The sequence below is a fragment of the Centroberyx gerrardi genome, chromosome 17, assembly GCF_048128805.1.
Source record: "Centroberyx gerrardi isolate f3 chromosome 17, fCenGer3.hap1.cur.20231027, whole genome shotgun sequence".
Taxonomy (NCBI): domain Eukaryota; kingdom Metazoa; phylum Chordata; class Actinopteri; order Beryciformes; family Berycidae; genus Centroberyx; species Centroberyx gerrardi.
The window spans coordinates 2,134,351-2,159,350 of NC_136013.1; the positions used below are offsets into that span (position 1 = coordinate 2,134,351).

General features: G+C 44.3%; 1 protein-coding gene across 3 annotated transcripts in view; it reads right to left on the minus strand.

Moving 5' to 3' along the window:
- Nucleotides 1–9,013, minus strand: part of arhgap5 (Rho GTPase activating protein 5) — a 50,506-nt gene extending 41,493 nt beyond the window's left edge. Inside the window, exons 1-2 of one of the 3 annotated variants that reach the window (XM_071918157.2) lie at nucleotides 8,818–9,013; nucleotides 1–3,646 (exon numbers count right to left, since the gene is read on the minus strand). The exon at nucleotides 1–3,646 is cut by the window's left edge and continues 305 nt beyond it. In XM_071918157.2, the coding sequence (XP_071774258.1) occupies nucleotides 1–3,427 (3,427 nt within the window). In that variant the 5' untranslated portion in view covers nucleotides 3,428–3,646; nucleotides 8,818–9,013. Of the gene's footprint in view, nucleotides 3,647–8,386; nucleotides 8,544–8,788 lie in introns of those variants that run through there. The other 2 variants (XM_071918156.2, XM_071918158.2) reach the window with 2 other exon arrangements.
- Between the last annotated feature and the right edge of the window lie 15,987 nt (nucleotides 9,014–25,000).

The window sequence follows — 25,000 nt, forward strand, 5'->3', positions numbered from 1 at the left end:
ATCCGTTCTCTTCCTCTCCTCCTACTCCTTGGGGGACATGTAACCCGCCGAAGGAGTTTCTCATTTTGACCATCCGGCTGTGCGTGTCCTCAGGCACAGCATATATGTCGTCGTTGAAGCCCTTGGACCGTAGCAGGGTGTCCACCGGGTCTGCGTAGTTATCTGAGGCCTCCACGTCATCGGCGTGTACCATTGGGCCGCGCGGCGACCTGCGGTTGCTCCGCATACCGGCCTCAATGGTTTTGAGCAGGTTGGGGTCCAGCTTTTTGACGTTGGGCTTGGGGAGCACCGGTTTGGGCCGGACAGGCGGAGGCACTTTGTGGTTGCGCTCGTGGTCTCCGACGGGCGTGCTGTGGACCGGGTACTCATTCCCCTCTAGGTCGATCCGGTACTTGGCCCGCTCGCTGGGTGTGGGGAGAAGCTGAACGTCATCACCTATGGGACTGTAAGGAGGGGGGGCCTCTGTGTCATCCTCCGAGTCCGGGTAGTACGGGTTGTAGGCGGGGGAATGGCTGTGGGGCGAGGAGGGGAAGACGTCTTCGCTGGCGCCAGTCGTGCAGTCCCGTGACGAGCTGTCAAACAGGAAGGAACTCTCGATGCTCTGCTTCTTCTCCAACACTTCATTGAAGAATGGCGTGAACACCTCCGTCTGCCGGTGGTACTGCGACAGCGAGTAGAGCGCCGTGAACTTGGCGGCGATCTCCGTGGCAATGTGCTCCCCCTCCGTCATCAGCTCCTTGATGGCGTCGTTCTCAAAGAAGTCCGCCTGACTGTCCGTGATCGCCACCATCTGGACGGGGATCACGTCCTGGACCTCGGCCAAGAACGCCCGCAGGGTCGCCATGGAGGCCTTGCGTTTGGCCGAGTAGACCAAAATGTAGCCGTGCACCAGCTCGTCTTTGCGGACGCCAATAGAGGAGTGGTAGGAGAGGACGGTGACCTGGATCCTCCTCCTGCTGTCCCCGATGATCTTGTCGAGTATCAGTGTGTTGCTCTGGCCCGGCTGCCCGGCGCTGCAGCAGTGAGAGTCAAGGAACGGCGAGAGGATGAGGTCAACGCTGAAGGGGTCCCAGCACATGGCGCACATGACTATCCTGAGGTCCGTCTCTGACATGTCTTTGATGGAGGGCAGAGGGCTCAGGACATCAAAGTTATGCTTCAGCCCCTCCAGCACCGCTCTGAGAGCCTGCTTAATTTGGAACTCGTTGAATTTCCGTGGAAAGGCTCCCGAGGGGATGTCGACAAAGGTGCACTGCAGCTTGTTAGCCAGCTGCTGGCCCTGGTGCCTCAGGATAGGCATGTTTTTACAAACACTGTCCCTCTGATTGGCCAGGATGAGGATGAACGGCAGTGGTTGAGAAAACCTATCCCTCCTATTCTGTGCTATCTCTGCTCTGATCCTGCCTATGCAATCTCCAATGCAGTTGAGGGACTCTATGGAGTTGAACACACAGAAGCAGCCATGCGGCTTGAAAGTGGAGACCCATGTGTGGCTGAAGAGCAGTGTGGAGTTGACATCCACAGGAAGAAGCTCCAGCTCATAGATTTTACCGTCCAGGGTGTACTCGTCGTCCGTGGACTGAGCTCGGATCTCATTGGCAAGCTCCTGTGCGAGGCCCTCCCTCCCCAGGAGGCAGAGGTTGATCTTATCGATGTTGGCACTGTTGTAGTAGAGATTAGAACGCCCATGGTCGAGCTGCACCAGCCTGTTCGCTAAAACCTGCTCCACTTTCAGATCCACACAGCTCTGCCCGCTCAAGCATGTCTCCTTAGTGGGATGGTAAACAAAACCAATGTGTTTGAGGAGGAGCGACTCTCTATCTGGGGCAAGTTTCTGCAGTGCTCTGTATCTAGGCTCCTCATTCAGTACGCTGTGGATTTCGCTCATCTTGTCGCAGCTGGGGGTGGCGTTCAGATCCAAGTCATAGAATAGCTCAGCATGCTCAAAAAGCATTTCCTGAAACTCCTCTTTGGCCCTTTCAACTATTTCCTGCTGGTGCCTACTGTAAACATCCCTCCTATCTGATTCTGTGATGTACTTGTAGGCCTCATCCTCCATGACAAAGCACATGACTTCCTCCCACGGCTGCCCTGGACTGATAAAATGAACCCTATCCAGCGTCTTCTTAAACCTGTCTTTCATCTCCACCCTCCTCTTCTCAGAGAACAGGTGCTGGACGTGGTTCTGGTAAATTCTCTCGCCCTCAGGCGTATCCAGGAGGTCAAAGGGCACCCTGCGATCATTATTGTCGATGTGGTCCGTCTCATCCCACGGCGTGTGTTCCAGAACCACAAACCAGTACTGGAATTCAGGGCGGTTCCGGATCAGACTCTGCGCCTCGGGCCAGGTGAGGTGCTCAATCTCCTCCAGGTTGTTGAGGAGGTTGTTAAGGGTTTTCGGCAGTGTCGTCAGGTACTCTTCCCTCCTCCTCTTGATGTGCTCCTGTTTCAGCTGTGCAATGTGCTTGTTGAACGTGTTGCGGGCCTTCCTCGAGCCCTCCAAGGTGATGAACTCCTCGTAATCGGGTTGGCCCTTCAGAGCATTGATCACCGCTTTCCATGTGATGTGGTAATCCCTCACCGTTTGCACCATCACCTTCTCAAATCTATCTGTTACCGAGGCAACCAGCTGCCGTTGGACCTTGTAGGCTTCCAGGTATGGCACAGTTTTGGGCTTCCCCCGCGTTTTATCCAGCTGCTGGATCAGCGCATTGAAGCAGACCTCCACATTGACGCTGGAGCGCGCCGACGTCTCGATAACCTGCAGGCTCTTCTTGCTGGCGACGAAGGCCTGCAGGTCCCTCAGGTGCTGGTCCACACACTCGTCACATTTGGTGGCAGCAACGACAATGGGCCTTTTCGACTTGATGATCTGGGAGTACAGGCTGTTGACAAACTTCATCTGGTCATCAAACTTCCTGTTGCAACCCTTGCTGACGTCGATGCAGAGCACAAAGGCGTCAATGTTCAGCTTCCCATCAGGCATCTGCTTCTGGTCAAAGTCCTGCTCTAAGCCCAGCTGGTCCGTGCAGATGTACATAAGCTTCTCCGCCGACTGGAGCTTGGTTGCCGCCGCCCGTTTGGTATACGGCTGCAGGTTGGTACTCCGATGCGGGAGGAACGTCTGGTCGTCGATGAACTCAGTCTGTTCGATGACTTGGATTTTACAATCAAGCCCGTCGTCGCCCCGATGGAGCACTTCCCCCCAGTACAGGAAGTGGTCATTGTTGACCACACGGCCCCCAAAGTCTATTGTGCTCAGCACAGAGGTGTGCTCCAAGTAGTAGCTGTCCGCATCAGGACGCACATACCGGTTGCACAGGCAGGACTTGCCCACGCCACAGTTTCCTTTCTCCTTCTCCGTCCCCGAGAGGCCAACCACACTGACGGCGAACGTAGGGGGGCGAGCATCCTTGTTCTTGGCCATTATATCCCCCCGCTCATCGCTAACTTGGTCACTTCCAGGAGAAAAGGTCAAGATATCATTCCAGTTCCATTGCTCAGTGGTGCAGAGGCAGGTTCATCCTGATTTTCCCTTGGTAGTGGTGAATCCCTCTCCTATTGTGTGTGTGTTTGTCTCTCACTTTTTATCCTAGGTCCTCTTCAAGCTGGGATAGGGCAGCCGGCTTTCTCCTTTATCACCTGCCTGCAAGACAAGGAATTCACAATTAGGAAAAGATAAAGGCAAAACAAACAAAAAACATCTGCACAGATTTCCTTAGAGCACTTCAGTCGCCTTATCAGAGACAGTGTAATTAGGATTTTGTTGTCTGTGCATTTCCCTCTGAGGCACGCATACATGTATGCACGGTGTAGTGACATAAAGCTACAAATTATAAATGTCAATCCGACATTTTATCTAGTTATCAGAATTAGACAATATTATAGTACCTGCGTGTGAGAAAATAATCTCTCACAGATGGCAAAAGCTTATTAAAAGGTTTTTGGTTGCCCTTTCTAGCACTAGTAATAAAATGTGCTAGTTTTGTAACACTGTGATAATGTTAAGGAGCTCTGTAATACACAAATGTGATGGAAAGCCCTCCTGAATTATTATAAAACCAAATGAAAATAATGGTTTTATTTAACTACACAGACATGATAAAATAGGCCTATATCAAAAGGCTCTTTTGAGAGGACAAAAATTAAAGTGTGACAGTACAACTTATATAAGAGAAAGGGAGAGTAATTCAATCATGGACCCTGCTCTGCAATGTCACTTTTCCCCTCGCAGAGAAAAAGAAGTGCTTTCAACCAATTTGTGCCGAGGCAGGATAAAAATGGCATGCAACTCCAGCCCTTTGACAGCCACTGACCTAGAAATGATTTGCATCGCTGTGAGAATGAAACAGAGAAAATACAACAGTTCACAGATTTGTTATTCATCATCGCCACAACCTAGGACTGCATGATTATGGCTGAAATGATAATCCTGATTATTTTGCCTGATATTGTGATTGTGATTATTAATCACGATTAGCAGGCTTGATGGGTGTGTGGAACAAAATTATTTTCCTGCACTTTCAGCATCTTACATCGACATCTTGACTATTCAACAACAGCGAGCATTTTGCGAGTAAAATGAAATGATTCACTACTGCAAATACTCAATTATTAATTATGGAAACTTAAATTGTGATATACGATTACATATGATTAATTGTGCAGCCGTACTGACAGTGTTCATCATCACTGTAGTCGAGTAACCCTGATCCCTTCCCATAACCTAAGTGTAACTAGGGGCGGCCTCACAGAGAGTAGTTCAGACTGGTCATGATAACTGCCTGCTGAATTGTAGTCATTGTTGTGTATTAAAGAATGATGGCCATCAGCCAATGAGTTTGCCTCAGGGAGCTGGAACTGCTAGTTGCAGCAAGACGAGCTGCTAGGCCTGAAAACTGCACCAGTGTGACTTTTGTCCACGGAGACAAAGCATTATAGACGTTCCCCTGGCTTTTTATCAAGGCTAAGGTGATGATGTCACCAGTGTGGTGGTGGGCTTTACGCGAGGGAAAGGACTGTAAAGAGGTCAACAAGCCTACAACAACCTTTAGGAACAGACATGAAGCTTATGGAATCAATTCTGAAGTCCAAAATAAGGAGAATACACCTATGTAACCATCACAAAACACATTTTCATGTTTGTGGTCACACATAGGCGTACCGCCTAAGGGTTACACAGGCAGAGAAAAGCCTGCGTTTGCTCCATTATCACCAGGAAATGTGCCTCGGCTGCATTGCCACCTGATGTTGTGTCTGGAGGCCTGAACCCAAGAGCCATCTTTACCTCAAACACACCCAGGACACGACATGATGTCAGAAAGCAAACAGACCAGCAAGTCAGTCAAGTTTACAAGCCTAACCACTGGCCGCTACAATTTGCCACGCCTGACCCAAACAGGCAGGGTGCATCACTATCATTACATACAGCCAGGCACAGGAGTATTTGAGGATACAGGTAACAGGTAAAGGCAGCAGCCTGACAGTATATATACACTCAGAGGTGGGGCTAAGCGAGAAACGGCTGCTAACGAGGTATATGCCTACATTCCTCCCCCGATTTCAGATTCCTATCCAAACCACATATTTTTAGATGGTTGGTGAACCAAATCCAAACATCTATTTTGCATTTTGGTCAGCAAGTAGTGAAATCTATATCCGCTCTGCTGTCAACAGACGGGATAAAGGTAAGAATTATGAACTGAATGTTAACAGGCATGAAGAGGGAGCTGCCAGCCAGGGAGCTGCACACTCCAAGTACCTGAAGGGACTGTGTGATGGTCTCACTACACTGCTGCAAACACACAACACCACAGCGTACACTGCATGAGTGTTGCACCAATAGCTAAAAGTAGCCTTTTACATCATGATTAGTCTATTCACTCTGAAGCTACTGAGGGGATTAAGGTATCACTTGGCAAGCTGGTTTTAGAGATGACTAAATGCTGTTAAGCGCTGAAACACAGTGGAACACACTGGCAAGAACCTTTTAAAGCTGCACTAGGCAAGATTTTTATGTAAAAATACACTTGTCTTTTCGACTTAAATCACCAATTGGAGCAGCAATAAAGAAGAACGTCCCATCCCCACTAATTGAGATGCCGCAGATTCATCCTGTATGCCCTAACGAAATTCTGGTGTCATGTATGGATAGTAGTGACGAATCAAAACTTAGGTGAAGTCCAAACGCCTCGACTCTCCAGCGTTAGATCTTTTCCTCTCTCATCTCTTTGGTTTCCCTTTGGTATAAAGCATCACAGAGCGGCTGGGTTGGTAAACATGAGCGAGCTGTGAGCAGTTTACTGACCTCACCTCACAGGATTTTTCTGGGTGTTGAAGTTCAAATGTTTCAGTCAGTTACCTCTCACTTGCATTTGGAGCTGCCAACATGCGAAGCTGCCTAGTGCTGCTTTAAATTACAGCTACCTCATTTGGAAGAGGCACAGTGTTATTTGGCAGCAACAGAACATAATATGCGGTAGATTCTGAGTTCTTTAACAGAAACTACTAACAGGCGAGGTTTGGTTTCTCTCAGTTGGGAAATACTGGCCTCAGGGTGTCTCCTAACCCAGCAATCAGCCTGTAACTCCTCAGTTTACAGGTACATGATATCTGTATTACTGTCCTTCGTTTTCTATAAAGCAGTTTGTTAAAAGTGATTTATAAATGCTTTGACTAGGCCAATTGGTAACAAGATTTTTTTGCATCTTCTAGGCTATTTATGGACACATTTGTTTTAACTCACAATGAACTGCTCATCAAAACATGCTTAGTGCTGCCAGTTAACATTAAACTCGGACAATTTGATTAGAAATACTTCTTAACGAAGAAGCATGGAAGGCCCCAGGGTGGCACTTCTCAAGAAATTCCTCAGAATAACCACAGATGTTTTGAAACACAATTAAAGCTGAATAAGAAAAGTGTGTCAGCTTCCTCCCGGTGTCAAGTCCAGACCTGAAGCTGTGCATCACAAGCTCGACTTCCCTTAACCAAGGTGTTGATGATGTAACAACAACAGTTTATAGGGAAACGGAGCCGGCCGACCCCGCCTGCAGCAAGAATAGGGATTGTCAGATGGAATAAAACAAACACTGAAAAAACTACCTGGGCAGGAAACTTATTTGTCTACAGTCAGGCTGCTACATCTCAAAATTGACCTTCCACTTGCCTTGTTTTATGAGCCAACCACGTTTACAGAATAAAATCAGGCCTCAAAACGATGTTTCTTTACCCTCGAAAATGTCTAATAGAGTCAGCAATCTTACCAGCTACTGCCAAAACTTACCAGCATTTGGCAGCTGGTAATTTCCCACTCAATACTGGTCAATTATTTGCCACACTGACCTGCATCTACATTGCCAGAAAATACAGCCCATTAAAGAGAAAGGCTGGGAGAGAAAAACAAAGTGATTATGAAATGAGAGTCCTATTAGTTTCTCCAGTGAGCAGTTGTGTGTGAGAGCTTTCAGTGTGTGTGTGTGTGTGTGCGTGTGTGTGTGTGGTTTTAGAGACGCAAACAGCAGAAGGTGATAGCATCCGCTGAGAGGAAAGACTGATGGACCCAATTGATTTTTTTATATTGTTCAAAGAAATGTTTTTCAGCCGCAGTGACTTGCATGACTGCTAACAAGTCCTAATAATAAATACTGCTTGTAACAACCTCCATAACTTGTATGAGGGATGGACTGACTTCTTAGAAAACACCTGAACTATCCCTTTAAAGAGAGTTTTTCTGAAAGGGCAAGGGGAGAGCTGCAGTCCGAGTCGATGCAAATGGCATGCAGAGCTGCAGCAGGACGAGCCCTCCGACACAAAGTTAACCAGCAGCTAAATGTCAGATGCTGTCGCCGCTTCACATCACGGCGTGCCGGAGCTCAGATGTTCCGGCTGTTTATTTCTAAAGAGCCTAGCTAATGTTGGAAAAACTCAATAATCTGCAGCGTGACTCTCTTGGATCTGACCCTCATTCCCGATGCTAACGACAGCTATTATCATTTGCTAACTGTTAGCAGGACATTAACGTTACAAACTGGCAACCCAGCAACTCTTCCTAATAGACTAACGATCCATTCAGTGATCAAATTATCGGTAAAAGACACACACACACACACACACTGTGAGCGCTTTGAACACCTATGCGACTATATCTGTCCAAATAAAATAATGTTTAAAGTAATGGGGAGGAATTTCCATTTGGACTTATTTGTTACGCTGTACTGAAATCTTTTGAAAAAGGTGGAAATCACGTTAAAAAATAAAAATCAAAGGCAACCGGGGGATGAGTGAGTTTCTGGGCAGCTAACGTTAAGGTTAATAAGTTAAGCTTTGATTAAACGCAACAGACGTTAATGTTAATGCGTCAATGCACCATGCTACCATTACTGACCACAGGATTTAGCACGGTAGTTATAATTTCTCCTGGGAAAAGAGGAAACCCGGCTCGGCCTGGCCTGGCCCTGATACTCCTGCAAAAAAAAAAAAAAAAAAAAAAACCTTTCACATTCACACTGCGATTAGCTAACATTAGCCGGGCTAGCCTAGCATGCCAAGAGAGAGAGAGAGAGAGGGAGAGAGAGCTAGCTAACGTTAGCAACACCTAACCCAGCCTAACAATACCATTTAAAATCCCAGCTAAAGCTCACAACCCGGGCTAATATTACACATCGCCCAGACGTACACACCCCGCTTTCCTTTAACCCGGGATAGCGATATCCTACGGCCAGTTTTACCCGGGGAAAGAGTGCTAAATGAAGTCCCAATTCCAGTCCAAATACATTCCCCTACCCACCTAACATGGTCGCTCCCAGATCCACATACCACGGAAAAGAGGAGAAAGCATTTCCACAAAAAAAACTCCCTTTTAAAATCCACAATACGCGGCCATAAGTCTCGTCCGGTAGTCCGGAGGCAGGGCACGGTGCCGGTGTGGTGGTTCGGTAGTCCAAAACGGCCGGTTTGGCTGTATTTTAGTGTATTTTGGTGTTGTTAGTGTGGTATGCGTTGTAACCCGAAACCTGCTTCTCGCTCCCTCCCCTCTCATCACTCCCAGGCAGTAATGGCGACTCTCTCTCTCTCTCGCTCCCCCGCTCTGCGTCTATGTCGCTCTGCCTTTCACGCTGCATCCCTATGTCTCTCTCTCTCTCTCTCTCTCTCTCTCTCTCTCTCTCTCTCTCTCTCTCTCTCTCTCTCTCTCTCTCTCTCCCTCTCTCGCGCACACACGCATACATACACACTTATTCTGTCTCTCTTTAATGCTCTCTCACTCAAAGTCTATGTCGCTCTCCCTTTCACGCTGCATCCCTATGTCTCTCTCTCTCTCTCTCTCTCTCTCTCTCTCGCGCGCGCACACACGCATACATACACACTTATTCTGTCTCTCTTTAATGCTCTCTCACTCAAAGTCTATGTCGCTCTCTCTTTCACTGTCTCTATGTCTGTGTCGCTCTCCCTTTAACTCTACATCTCTGTCTCTCTCTCCCTCCCCCCCCTCTCTCTCTCTCTCTCTCTCTCCCTCTCTCGCGCACACACGCATACATACACACTTATTCTGTCTCTCTTTAATGCTCTCTCACTCAAAGTCTATGTCGCTCTCCCTTTCACGCTGCATCCCTATGTTTCTCTCTCTCTCTCTCTCTCTCGCGCGCGCGCGCGCACACACGCATGCATACACACTTATTCTGTCTCTCTTTAATGCTCTTCACTGTCTCTCTCTCTCTCTGTCTGTGTCACTCTCCCTTTAACTCTACATCTCTGTCTCTCTCTACCTCCCCCCCCCCTCTCTCTCTCTCTCTCACACACACACATGCACTTATTCTATGTGTACGTCTCTCTTTTGCACTGTCGGTCAATGTCTCTCTCTCTCTCACTCTATGTCTATGTCGCTCTCTCTTTCACTTTATGTGTCTATCCCTCTCTCACACACGCACGCACATCCATGTCTGTCCATGTCTCTCTCTCTCTCTCTCTCTCTTTCTCTCTCCCTCTATATCTGTTTCTCTCTCATTCCTTATCCATGGTCCATGTCTCACCCTCTTTCTCTCTCTCTCTCTCTCTCTCTCTCTCTCTTTCTCTCTCTCTCTCTCTCTGATGTTTTTCAAATCATTTCAATAATCCTCTTTATTGGCATGAATGTTAGATGAACCTTATTGCCAAAGCATCTAAACACAATTTAAAATCTCTCTCCCTCTCTCTCCTCTCTCTCTCTCTCCCTCTCTCTCTCTCTCTCTCCCTCTCTCCCTCTCAGTGTGGGGTTGCCACAGCAGTGTGATGTAATTATGTCAGTGAACATTTTTTTTTTCTGAAAATTGTTTAATTATGTATAATATGCTTGGATGGCCCGCTAATGTGGGGAAAAAAAGGAAATTTGATCAACGGGGAATGCAGTTTGAGAGAGAGCGGGCGTGCCGCTTCCAAAGCTTAATACTCATATCACCATCATCACCTTCATCATCATCACCATCATCATCATCATCATCATCACCATCATCATCATCATAAAGTACCCTCAGCTACAAATTTTGTCTACATGTAAAATTCCTACTGACTTATTTTTGTAGAATTTGTTAATTCTTCCGTAGCATAAATGTTTGACTTTTCATGTCTTACAAACGATTAGTTACCTATCATTTTCATCATGTAATGGTTACAAAAAATGTTACAAACCTTTAATTAGTCAATAACATTTAATTTCATTGTCTTGACTTTTCAAAACAACACTTCTATGATGCTGAATTCATGATGTTGATCATACGAAGTCAGAAATATAAAGAAACGCTGCAGCAGTTTTAAAGTAGTGGTGCTGCTGCTGTTCAGCAGCTGAGTAAACTGTGAAAATCCTTCATTTATATTTCAGTTGTTCTGTGTTGGGATCCAATATGAGCGGCTTGTTCTAATGGATTCCTTCATAACAAGAGAGCAATATTGTGTTAATGAGCCTCAAACCCAGAGAAACACTAAACTGGTGCAGTTTCTGACTAAATTCAGAAAGACTAAACTCTCCCAGAGAAGAGGGGGAGAGATTCAGTGCTAGAAAAACTCAAATTAAATTCAGTACAACCTGAAATTAAAGGAGAAACATCCACCCTAAAACACTTTAACACTGTTAAAAAAGCACTTTAATTTAACATTACATTATCATACTATCAATGCTTTATCAGTTTCATATTGTCTGCAATAAAAACACTATAGACTGTGAAGTTTGAAAGAGGGTGATCTCTGTCTGATGTAGGAATGAACAGACTTTTACTGTATTGTCCAAATGTGAATGTTAATATCCATAAAGAGTGATAATTTAAAGGAAAGCTCATATATGTAGCTCTAAGTTACATGTATGTTCATCAAACTGGTGTTTACCTGGAGTCGTCACAGTCTACCTGAACGGGATTTTATTTGGATCTATATCCAACTCAGCTGGCATTTACTTCAACAGGAATGAGCGGGAATGTGAATTAACAGAACTGGCATTTATATTTGTGGATATAATATGTTGTTGTTTTTGTTTACTTGTTTACTTCCTTTTTTTTCTTTTAGCTTTCTGTGTGTTTTGTGATGTTTTTGGGCGGGGATGGGAGAATTTATGTGAATTCTTTAATGTATTCACTCTCTTATGCTTTTATGTGTATCTTTTTCTTTTGTTTGTGTAATAGTCCTGAATTGTTTCTTTTTTACCTGCTATGGACCTCTTTTTTAAGTCTTGAATAAAGTTTTGAAATGAAATGAAATGACATGAATGATAAAATGCAACTTGTATGCTTTTTCTGTTATGATTGGAAAACTGAAAACCTGAAATAAACTAAATAGACACATGTATATGCGTTACGTCAGGGATGACCATGCGATCGGTGACATTAGGACAGGAGAATCCCCCATATAATCCATATATGTGTGTGTGTGTAAGCTACTTTCAGCTGCCTTATTACTGTAACCCAGTGCTGTGTTCCTCTGTGCTGCATGCTGAGGAGCTGCAGCGGCTGAATGCGACCGCTGCGACCGCTCCTGCAGGCTGTGCACCATCAGCACCTCTGTATGGAATCTGCAGATTTTTCACTTTCTGTCAGGCTTTCATGTTTCAAACCTTTCTTGTTTGTAAAATCCTGACAGAGCATTTTTTTCTCTTCCCAGTATGGATCCAGGTCTTTCAGTTCTCGGCGGGTCTCAAACTTGCGGCGCGGCGACACACTTCAGTGAGACTCAGCATGAGGGATGAGGGACGAGTGCAGCCCGGAGGAGAGAGAGAGGAAGGCTTCTGATTGGCTGGGAGGAAGAGAAGGAGTAATGATCTAGCTTCCTTCAACAGCTACTGCTGAGGTGCCACCGAGCAAGGCACTGAACCCTCAGAGAGATAGATAGATAATAATACATCATATGTGTATAGCGCTTTTCTAGATACTCAAAGACGCTTTACATAGTAAACAACAAAACACATAACAGACAATATCAATGAATAAGACAGAGAATAGAACACATCAAATAGGGAGAAAGAGAAAATAGTTAAACAGTTTTGAAAAGGTGTGTTTTAAGTGATTTCTTGAATGTGGAGAGTGAGGAAGAGTCTCTGATGTCTTTTAGGAGAGAGCTCCAGAGGGAGGGAGCAGCAATCGAGAAAGCTGCGGGACAGGAGGCTGCGGGTGGGAGTGTGCCGGTGAAGGAGCTCAGTCAGATAGCGGGGAGCCAGGTTGTGGAGGGCTTTATAGGTGATGAGGAGGAGTTTGAAGTGAGTTCGCTGTGGGACGGGGAGCCAGTGGAGGTTTTGCAGGACGGGGGTGGTCGCAGGTACGGGAGTGAGTGAGCAGACGAGCCGCAGAATTCTGGATGTGTTGAAGTTTCCTGAGGATTTAGATATATGGATAGAGAGAGAGAGAGAGAGAGAGAGAGAGAGAGAGAGATAGATAGATAGATGTTTTGATCAGATTCCACATAAATATGCATTTGTTTTATTATTATTATCATTAGTAGTAGCAGTAGTAGTAGTCGTAGTAATAGTAGTAGTAGAAGTAGTAATAGTAATAGTAGTATTAGCAGTTGTAGTAGTAATAGTAGTAGGAGTAGTAGAAGTAGTAGTAGTAGTAGTAGTAATAGTAGTAGTTGGAGTAGTAGTTGTAGAAGTAGTAGTAATAGTAGAAGAAGTAGTAGAAGTAGTAGTAATAGTAATAGTAGTAGTAGTAGTAGTAATAGTAGAAGAAGTAGTAGTAGTAATAGTAGTAGTAGAAGTAGTATATTAGTAGTAGAAGTAGTAGTAGTAATATTAGTAGTAGTAATAGTAGTAGTAGAAGTAGTAGTAATAGTAATAGTAGTAGTAGTAGTAGAAGTAGTAGTAATAGTAGTAGTAGTAGTAGAAGTAGTAGTAATAGTAATAGTAGTAGTAGAAGTAGTAGTAATAGTAATAGTAGTAGTAGTAGTAGAAGTAGTAGTAATAGTAATAGTAGTAGTAGTAGTAGAAGTAGTAGTAATAGTAATAGTAGTAGGAGTAGTAGAAGTAGTAGTAGTAATAGTAGTAGTTGGAGTAGTAGTAGTAGTAATAGTAGTAGTAGTAGTAGTAATAGTAGAAGAAGTAGTAGTAGTAATAGTAGTAGTAGAAGTAGTATATTAGTAGTAGAAGTAGTAGTAGTAATATTAGTAGTAGTAATAGTAGTAGTAGAAGTAGTAGTAATAGTAATAGTAGTAGTAGTAGTAGAAGTAGTAGTAATAGTAGTAGTAGTAGTAGAAGTAGTAGTAATAGTAATAGTAGTAGTAGAAGTAGTAGTAATAGTAATAGTAGTAGTAGTAGTAGAAGTAGTAGTAATAGTAATAGTAGTAGGAGTAGTAGAAGTAGTAGTAGTAATAGTAGTAGTTGGAGTAGTAGTAGTAGTAGTAGTAGTAGTAGAAGTAGTAGTAGTAATATTAGTAGTAGTAGTAGTAGTAATAGTAATAGTAGTAGTAGTAGTAGTAGTAGTAGTAGTAGTAGTAGTAGTAGTAATAGTAGAAGAAGTAGTAGTAGTAATAGTAGTAGAAGTAGTAGTAGTAATATTAGTAGCAGTAGTAGTAGTAATAGTAATAGTAGTAGTAGTAGTAGTAGTAGTAGTAGTAGTAGTAATAGTAGAAGAAGTAGTAGTAGTAATAGTAGTAGAAGTAGTAGTAGTAATATTAGTAGCAGTAGTAGTAGTAATAGTAATAGTAGTAGTAGTAGTAGTAGTAGTAGTAGCAGTAGTAGTAATAGTAATAGTAGTAGTAGTAGTAGCAGTTCAATAAAATCAGGTCAAAACACATCAGTTTGTGGTGAATGAGTCATTTTTCACAGCTAGTAGGGAGACTGATATGTGATTATATTCTAACACTTGTAATTTATCTGTATAAATCAAATGTAGGTGCAACATGATGACGTCTCCAGCTTGTCTCTGCTGTGCATGGTGTCTGTGAATGTCTGCATTGTGGCTGCAGGTACGTTCCGGGCCCCGACACATGAAGCAAAATCCTCGGCACACGTAAACGCGCTCAGATGTGACGCTGATGCTGACGGGAGCGGCCGGCCGGCCTGCAGGGAGCGCTCGCCGGCGCTCCTGCAGTCCTCTTCTATTAGGCTCCGAGCCGCCTGCAGACGGCACATCGCTTGAAGAGAGGACAGGGCGTCCTCTCAGTCGGTGTGATGTCTTCTTCAAAGCTCCCGGACCCCTCGGGGCTTTACTTTCAGCACTCAGAGTGGGTTTTAAGGAGATTTGCCCGAGAAAAAAAAAAGTTTCTTAAGCCCCTGAATGTTACTTTTGAATGATGCTAGAGAGAGTGAGAGAGAGAGAGAGAGAGAGAGAGGGAAGGCTGGAAAACTCTCAGCCTCTCTCTGTGGTGGATGGTGTTTCAGTGTGTTGTGTTTTATCGTCTCCATGTTGCAGGTGATGGGTCATGAGCAGGGCAGGAAATCAGCTGTTTTTTTTGTCTGCAGACTCCAGCAGTCTGACGTCAGACTGCTGCCACAATTAAATTCCCCATTCTAAATCCAATAGACATTTCTTTCCACACTCACTCACAGCTAATAGCAGTCATTTCGTCTTATAGCATCAGTTTCCAGATTTTAGGTTGAATCACAGTGGAACTTATCTTTCATGAAAATTTAAACACTATTTTATCGATTGCTAGTGTCTAATGAACTACAGATTTGGGCGTCATCAGATAGTGCACTTCTATCTGTACCACAGTGAGCGCTCACGGTCTATCTTTGTTTTAAACCTGCAATAAGTGATAACAAACCTTCTAACCAATCCTGAACCTAATGTGTGCTATGTGGAGATTTCCTTGAGACAAAATGATCTCCTCTTTTGTAAAGCTTGTTGTCAAAACCCAGACCGACTCGAAGCTCCTCCCGCTCCATTCAGCAGCTTTTCATATTTTAAAACTAGCTTGTCTCCTCCCATTCCTAAACCTACCCACCTGCCTCTTCACTTGTCACTGTGGGACATGTGACCTTCAGCAGGAGAAAGATCTGTCAAAGTGAGACTGGTAACTGGTGACACTTCTCCATAGGTACGGTTAGCTTAGCTGTTAGCATTTATGCACGATGCTTTGCTAGGTTTGTCCTTTGGGGACTCCGTAGTGCAGTGGCTTTGCTGTGTGTTATTTACAAATGTGTTGTGTTTATTATTCTTATTTGATTTTTTTTTTTTTATTTCTATCTGTGTGTTATTGATATGATGGCAAAATGTATAACTCTTGTTTCTGTTGAAAACCAATAAAATGTGTTGTGTTTTCTCTCACCCTCTAGTGGTTGGAAAATCGCTTTAAAGCTGAAATCCAGGGTTTCCCCGATTTCCCCGTCTGGCAGCGAAAAATATTTGAACTTATGTTCATACAACAACTGACAATCACAGAAGTATTATATTATCAATCATGTTATCACAGAAGGTGCAGCAGCCAGTGTGGCTTGTGTGCCGTCAGCTCACCAGTAAACAGTTCCCACCCTTGTAAAAATGGCTTCCCAAATAAATGATTTTAATATTCTTTTGTGAAGCGCCTATATGTAACTTATGTATTTACTCTATTGTGAATTGACTGTAATATAAGTATTCACCTTATCCTCAAGACTGTATTCTCTAGATTCTCTCAAAATAAGTGAATTGTAGGACTGCTAAATGTATGAGAAGATAAAATGTAAATACTGATATGAACATGAAAATGTCTCCTGATTGATTCCACACAGGTGTCATCACTGTCTGAGATGAACAGCCTTTACTGTTCTGTGCTTCTGGCTTTTTTGTCATAATAAATGTGAAACTTGCTTTGCAGACAGCGTGCGGAAGCTTTTTTCTTTGAATTCACGGTCAGTCCGTCGCCTCCAGCAGCAGCTTCCTATACTCAAGGGACAATTTAAGAAAAACAACGTTCATAATAAGGACACGGCATTCTCAACACATATTTCCACGTATGTTTTCATTATCCCATGTTGTTTTGAACAGTAAAATAAATGGCTCAAAATCTTCCTCTCTCCTAGTCTTTGACGGATCGAGCATCACACTCTGAATGAAACTATCAGTGGGACTCGGCTGATTATCCTCCATCATCAGCCTGAGCACCCAGAGGCTCCAGAGTGTTTCTCTCTGCCTCTCCTGTGTGGAGCGACGACACCGAGCTGAGAGAGAGTGAGGCGGGACAGGAATTCACGCTGACTCACTCCACACACAGTCACACCACAGCAAGGCTTCGTTTTAATTGTTTAACGATCGCTGGTGTTCATTTCGACTTTTCATTTTAATTTGAAGCACTTTGTAACTTTGAAAAGCGCTGTACAAATAAAGTTTTCACCCCAGCAGCTGGACAGGAGACGGTCTGTGTCTCGTTCCCTTCCCCTGCCCAGGATTTCCTCATATATGATGTAGTACAGTAAACTATACTGCAGTGATTCTCAACCTTTTTCACAACAAGGACCCCTAATTTAATCCACATTAGAGCCACAGACCCCCATTTGATGAGATTATGTCTCTCAAACCCAAATCTGAGAATATTTTTATTGTCAGATATGATTTTGTCCAGAATCCCATGACTGTCTGTATTGTAGAGATAACAGAGATAACAGAGAAACTATGATCAAAACAGTCATTCTTCTACATTCTCTAGTTGTGTTAACTTCTTGTAAAGGAAATATGCTGAAGTTTAACAATTCATCAAATTGCTGGAGACCCCCTGGAACCCCCTCAAGGACCCCTGGTGGTCCCCGGACCCCACGTTGAGAACCGCTGCTATACTGTACTACATTATACACATGTCATAGTATGACGTGTATGATGTAGTATGGTATATTTTATTAAATGTATATGATGTGGTATAGTATATTACAGAGGTGGGGACTCGAGTCACATGACTTGGATTTGAGTCACAGTTTTAATTGCTTGAGACTTGACTTGATGCATGAAGAGAAGACTTGAGACTCGACTTGACTTGGGTTCTGGTGACTTGGGACTTGACTCTGACTTGTACTTTGATGACTTGAAAAGGTTTCTAAAGTCTTGACTTGAGATCTTGTGTTTGTGTAAATGACTTAGATTGAAAGTGATGAGATTTGTTCCAGCGGACGACTGAATTTAAATTCTGTTTTCTGAATTTGTATGGAATGATTGAATTTATTGAAGTTGAAACTGATTCTAGAAATCAAACTCATGATGCTCTTACCAAGTTTTTATCCTATTAAAACCATATTGCATTGAAAAGTCCTAGATATTTAGTTTTCTTTAAGATATTAAATTGATACTGGACTCTTGATTTGTTCTGACTTGACTTGCTGTTCTACATTTAGACTTGAGACTTGACATTAATGACTTGGACTTGACTTGGACTAGACTTGGTAATCTACATTTAGACTTGGGACTTGACTTGGACTTGACTTGGTAATCTACATTTAGACTTGGGACTTGACTTGAGACTTGTACCTCAAGACTCGAGACTTTAGACTTTAGGCAAAGTTGACTTGGCCACACCTCTGGTATATCATGCTCCCAATCAGAGCGTCAGCTGAACGGTGACAGTGGGGAATGTGAAGTGAACAGCAGTAAAACTACAGTAAAACCTCCTGATCGAGCGAGTTAGCGTTTCATCAGACAGACAGAGGGATGGAGGGACGGAGGGATGGAGGGACAGACGGAGGGATGGATGGACGGAGGCCTGCTGCTGCCTGCTGCATCACTTCCTCCCTTTGATCCCTCGCCCTGCAGCCGTATGCAAAGCAGGCTGGGTAGATCGCGCCACGCTGGGAGGGATCGCCCCGGCGGAGCAGAGAAGACTCCGGTTCACTTCCTGAGGTTAAAGTCTGCAGCTACAGCCTGAACACAAGAGCTGTGAAACACTCCGTCCAATCACAACGCTGCTGTAGAGCAGAGAGAGGACTCTGTTTCATTATCAGAGGGTCAACACACTTTACCTTATTTACCGTTTACAGCTATAATCTAGTAATAATGCTAATACCTTAAGTAGGAGCTAGGCTAGACACCAGTACACTAGCAGACAGTTTCAGAAACATATTTTAATGTTTTTAAGGGAAGAATCAGATCCTCTTCTACTGTTATACATCATCAGTCTGTTTCACATTCCAGCAGTTATTTAGTGATGAAGTGTTGGAATTTACTTTTCTGGTGAACCCACTTTCCCTCAACCTGCCTCGTCTACTTCTGCTGCGGTTAGTGATTTACTACGTTTCCCAGAATGCCTTTCAACAACCCCCAGAGAAGGGGCCTGAACTTGTTGTTTTCAGTCACAGGTGGGCATATAGGCAGATGAATATAGCTAGCTAGCCAACTAGTTTGTGAACATTGGGGCGTGTTTATGGCTGTGGCCACGCCCCCTTCCTCAATCCCCAGCCTGTCTCTCTGCTGCAGTGCATGCTGGTCTCTCTCCTGCTCCTGTGGGTGGAGAAACTGGTCTCTCTCCTCTTCTACGATGGATTTCTCCCTGTATGATTGTTGAACGTCTCTCGGTGCAAAATGGCGGCTCTAGAAAGAAGCCCTCGCTCTTTGATTCTGAGGGACTGACACCAAAACCTGACGTTTACCGCTGATATTTTACATCCTGAAACATTTTCTCATATCAAACTCCACTGTAGCTGCTGGAAACATCTGGAGGTGACGTCACCTCGTCTACGATTGGCCGGTTATCCACCAAGAAGAAAAACACAACAAACTATTGAATGGAGCGGGAATGAAAACTACATCACTGATAGCTGTTTTTAAAGTTACAGTGTTTTAGGGGGAGTTTTCCTTTAAGTGGGTAAAAGCTATATTTCTAATACTTAACATAAAAACGAAGCTAGATCCCACCACACTGAGAGGAATCCTACACAGACTGAACAGAGATTAAACTCTGACAGCCTCGTTCTGACACACAGGACCCGCAGATGATCCCGTCTGATAATAATAATGCTAATACTCTCATTAAAAGCTTTAGCAGCGCAGCGCTCCGCTCTGCATATTTGTGGTTTCCAAACTTCAAAGTGGATCTGAAGGTTTTCAGTCTGCTGTGGATTTTTAATATGCTGGGTGGTATGCTAACAACAATAAAGCTATATTCATTTCTAATATGGTGTGCCTCGGTTTTCTTTCAGTGTAATTTACTTTTTCATAACACACACACACACACACACACACACACACACACACACACACACACACACGCACACATAGAAATGATGAGGACAGAATGGAGAATATTCTTCGTGACCTATTTGGCCTTTTTTATTAGAAAATGGTGACTTTATCTGCTTAGTATTATAGCTAGGGTGGAGACAGCAACACACACACACACACACACACACACACACACACACACACAGAGGTTTAGCAGGCCTCCACAGGGGGTCTGTGCTGCAGCAGAGAGCAGCTGGCTGGCCCTGATACTATTAACAGAAGTGTGTGTGTGTGTGTGTGTGTGTGTGAGTGAGTATGTGCCACAACAGAAATATTTTGACCGATGTGAATATGTTATTGTGTGTGTGTGTGTGTGTGTGTTGCTACAAAACCCAGGCATCCTACTCTACTTTAATAATGTAAATGTGTTTTTAAGTCTGTGTGTGTGTGTGTGTGTGTGTGTGTGTGTGTGTGTGTGTGCGCAGTACTCCACCCTGGCCAACCAAGCATAAATGGCTCATGAAGTGAATAATGGAAATGTGTGTGAGGGAGAAAGAGAGAGAGAGAGAGAGAGAGAGAGAGAGGAAGCAGATTGAGAGAGAGGAGAAAAAGAGAGAGAAGACAGAAAAGAGAGAGAGGGAGAGAGAGGGAGCAAAAGAAAGGAGAGAGAGAAGAGAGAGAATGATAAAGAGACAGAGTGAGATGAGAAAGAGAGAAAAGAAAGAGGGGAGAGAAGCGAGAGAGAGAGAGAGAGAGAGAGAAAAGATATTTTTTTCCTTTTATTATCATCATTGTTATTTTAAAACTGCTTTGGCAAAACAATGTCAAATGTCCTGCCAACAAATCCCATTGAATTGGATTGAAAGTGAGAGAGAGAGAGAGAGAGAGAGAGAGAGAGAGAGAGAGTGATAGAGAGACAGTGAAAGAGAGAGAGAAAATAAAGAGAGAAAGAGAGAGAAAGAAGTGAGAGATTGTGTGTGAGTGAGAAGAAAAAGAGATGAGACCAAAGAAAGTGTGTGTGAAAGTGAAGAAAGTGGGGGGAGAGAGAGCGAGAGAGAGAGAGTGTGTGTGTGTGTGTGTGTGTGTGTGTGTGTGTGTGTGTGTGTGTGTGTGTGTGTGTGTGTGCATGTGTGTGTGTGTGTGTGTGTGTGTGTGTGTGTGTGTGTGTGTGTGAAAGAGAGACTTTGACTTTTGAGGTTCTTTAATGAAACGTCTCAACACAAAAACAGAGCACATAATTAAAGTCAACTTAAAAACTCACCAACACCCCAACACACACTCTCTCACACACACACACACACACACACACACACACACTCTTCCTGAAAGGAGAAAGAGAGAGGTGAGAGAACAAGTGAGTGTTTGTGAAGGAGACAGAAAGATTGAGCAGACAGAAAAGAGAGAGGAGAGAGAGAGAGAGACGAAAGAGAGGTGAGGGCAACAGAGAGAGAGTATAGAGAAAGAGTGAGACTGGGAGAGAGAGAGAGAGGAGAAACAGAACGAGTGAATGTGTGTGTGTCAAAGTGAGAGAAGAGAGAGTGATAGAGAGACAAAGTGAGAGGACTAAGAGAGAGAGGAGAGAAAGATAGAGGGGAAATGGAAGTGAGAGAGGCGAAAGACAGAGTGTGTAAAAGAGAGAGGAAAGATGAGAGGAGAGGAAAGGGCGAGAGAGAGAGTGTGTGTGTGTGTGTGAGAGAGAGAGAGAGAGAGAGACAAAAATAGAGGGCAAACGGAAGAGAGAGAGAAAGAGGAGAGGGAGAAGAGTGTGAGAGAGAGAGGAGAGAGGACAGAGAAGGGTGAGAGACTCTGTGTGTGTGTGTGTGTGTGTGTGTGTGAGAGAGAGAGAGAGAGAGAGAGAGAGAAAGAGAGAGAGAGAGAGGAGACAAAAATAGAGGGCAAACGGAAGAGAGAGAGAAAGAGGAGAGGGAGAAGAGTGTGAGAGAGAGGAGAAGGGTGAGAGACTCTGTGTGTGTGTGTGTGTGTGAGAGAGAGAGAGAGAGAGAGAGAGAGAGAGAGAGAGAGAGAGAGAGAGAGAGAGAGAGAGATTTCAGTGCTTGTGCCTCCAGTATTAAAGTCATTTCTCACTCTGGTACACTGTGGTCATTTCCCATCATGCTCTGCTCCACATGACTCCGACAGCACTCACTTTCTCCCTCTGATTCTTTTTTATCAGTCATTTAAATCAGACGCAGTCTCCAGAAAAACATGGAAAAATAAAACAGTTTCATTCCAGAAGGAGACTTTGCATCATGTGATGAAACTGACAAAATCATAACTGGAATGAAAGGAAAGCACATTATTGATTTCCTATTAAAGTTATGAGTCATCGTGAAGGAATTCAGTAGTGATGAGAAGACCGATTCTTTCAACGAACTCGATTCCCACCGCTTCATTTGACTCATCTTTGTAAAAATAAGAGTTTTGTATCGCTGACCCGAGGCTGACTTGTCTCTCTTTGTTGTAAATGTTAGACTTGCTCAAGTCCGGTCTGAAATACTGATGAATTTGTTCAACTGGTTTATCTATCCTCCATGAGTTTGGACTGATTTCCAGCTGTACAAACTCAACGTCGGCCAAACGAGGTCCGTCAGATTCAGCCGCCATTGCTAATTTGCTATCTTGTCCATTGAATTCGCTCGTGTAAAAACTGGAAACAGGTTAAACAAATCTGTCAAGAATTGGTTCATTAAGTAAAACCCACTGAAAGAAGAAATCACTCATGACCCGTCTGTTTTGACCAACAGCTCCAAAAGAAAGACGTTGATTCAGCAACTATCCATACACTACTGCAATGGTTCTCAACGTGGGGCCCGGGGACCACCAGGGGTCCTTGAGGGGATTCCAGAGGGTCCCCAGGAAAAATGATGAATTGTTAAACTTCACCATTATTTAATTTACAAGAAGTTAACACAATTAGAGAATGTAGAAGAATGACTGTTTTGATCTCTACTTACAATACAGATAGTCATGGAAAACAAAATCATATCTAACAATACAAATATTCTCAGATTTGGGTCAAATGGGGGTCCGTGGGCCTAATGCGGACTACATTAGGGGTCCATGATATGAAAAAGGTTGAGAATCGCTGCACTACTGAAGCAACTGTAATAACAGCATAACAGCAACACGGTGTGTTGTTAGCATGGAGCTACTATCGCTGATAACAGTTTTGCCAACTGCCAACATTAAGTATATAAAATGTATTGTAATAAAAAAAAAGAAAATACTGAAAAACATGTAAAGATGGAAGGTTTATTGAGTTGGGGGGCGAGTGAGAGACTGAGAGAAACAGAGCAAGAGAGGGAATCATAGGGGAAAAGAGAGGAGATGTAAGAAACGGTGTGTGTGTGTGTGTGTGTGTGTGTGTGTGACTGATTCTTCTCCTCCACTTCCCAGCATGACTTCCTCCCTCTCTAAATGTGGGTCAAGTCACAGACTTCACCGTCATCCGGCTACCTGAGCTGAACTGATTCAAGTGCTGCGTTCAAGTGCCGTCTGGATTGTGGGATATAGACGTCGCCCCCCACCAGGAGGTACCACTTGAACACTCCTCCTCCCCCCCCCCCCCCCCCCCCTCGCCAAGGGTGCTGAAGTGGTGTGAAATCAGGATCCTAGATGTGATGATGTAGCTGCCGTAGCCAACATGGCCGACAACATGCAGCTGTAACCTTGATAAATCACCTGATGCGTCTCCTTTCCTCCCCATTCTCCCAGGTTCAGTTAACAGCTCTGTAGATATTATATTATTTATAAATAAGCAGACGGATATAAATCAGACACTTCATCACCTCCATGTTTTCATTTCTGACCAAAAAGCACATGGGCGCACACGTCAGGTGTCACAATCTGTAGAACTTGAACGCAGCATGAGCTGAGCTGATGGTACAGTGTGAAGACAGGAAGAAAGAAAGACAGAAAGAAAGAAAGAAAGAAATCAAGATGGAGACCTCTGGACCAAAGTCATGTAATCTGTAATGTTTTGTTGTAAACCACCGTGTCGTGTGTGTGTGTGTGTGTGTGTGTGTGTGTGTGTGTGTGGTCAGCTCAGTCTGGTGACAGCAGGCAGGGAGTCACACTATCTGAACCACAGTCAGTTTGGTGTGATGCTGGTCCAGGCTCGACTCCCTCCCTGGTCAGATGGAGCTGCTCCCCGTCCCGTTCGGAGCGGGCCGTCTGGATCTGAGGCACAAACAGCTGATCTGATGACACCCGTCGGTCAGTCTGATGTCACCGCGCTCTCTCTCTTCACTCAGGGACGGGGGGCTTTTCGTGTTTCCTCTCCTCTCCCACGTCCATGGAAGCTCGAGCCGTGATGTTTCCCCAAACCTCATCTCCCAATCAATATGTTTTTTTTGTTAATTTTGAGATTATGTCCTCATCATCTCAGCTGGGTGTCTTGAGATCGCTCACTTTTTGAACCAAAGAAGGGTCGATAGGTACAGCTCATTGGGCGTGTAATGTAACGCTAAAATATGAAGCACCAACTGCTCGTTTCTCCATTCACAACAGAAGCTGCAGACGTACTCTGCAACACAATAAGCTGGTGATTTCTAAATAGCCTCATTATAATAGTATCGTGATTTTGAATGTTTACGATCTGAGATGTAATTGATCTGAGCCACAAGCCAACAAGACATCCTCCCGCTGTGCAGACCCCCCGCAGAGACCCGTGGGTACCGGACCGGATGCTGGACTCTGGCATGATGGACAGCGATATGGAGGAAAATTTAGATGCCACTTTGTCGGCTTGTCTGTGCCTTAACGGTCTCACAGCCGACACAAAACCAGTCCACTTCAGAGGGATTTGTTCTTGTCTTGTCTTGCTAAAGGGGGCTTGCTTTTACTTACAGTACATGCATTTACAGTATACTCTCTGTCTCTCTCTGTCGTTCTTACACCCATGTACACACACACACACACACACACACACACAAACTCATGCTCTACAATATACTATGCTCACTTACAGACACACACATGCACACTACTCTTCTCTTCCAGTAGAAGGACAGATGCAGTTGTACAATAGAAACTGTCTGAAAGGAACGACATCACCTCTCTGCCAAGTTTCAAAACACATACGGGAAGACTCTGACTGTGTGTGTGTGTGTGTGTGTGTGTGTGTGTGTGTGTGTGTGTGTGTGTCCACCAGTGTCTTGTGCGTCCAGAGAAGGAAACAGCCTCACAATAGAAACAAAAGCGGTGATGAATCACCTCTCTGGGAGGCGGGGGAGGAGCGGAGCGACAGACTGAACCTCAGTCTGTTGCTTTCCTGTAAGCAGCGGCTGATCAGCTGATGAGCCGGAGGAACCAGGAAGGACTCGCTGCGTTTCAGAGCAGCGGCTGACCGGGTGTTGCATGGTGTTACTCACAGCGGAGTCACTGGGAAGAAGAGTGATGATGCTCGGTGACTCGGACCTGAAACCGTT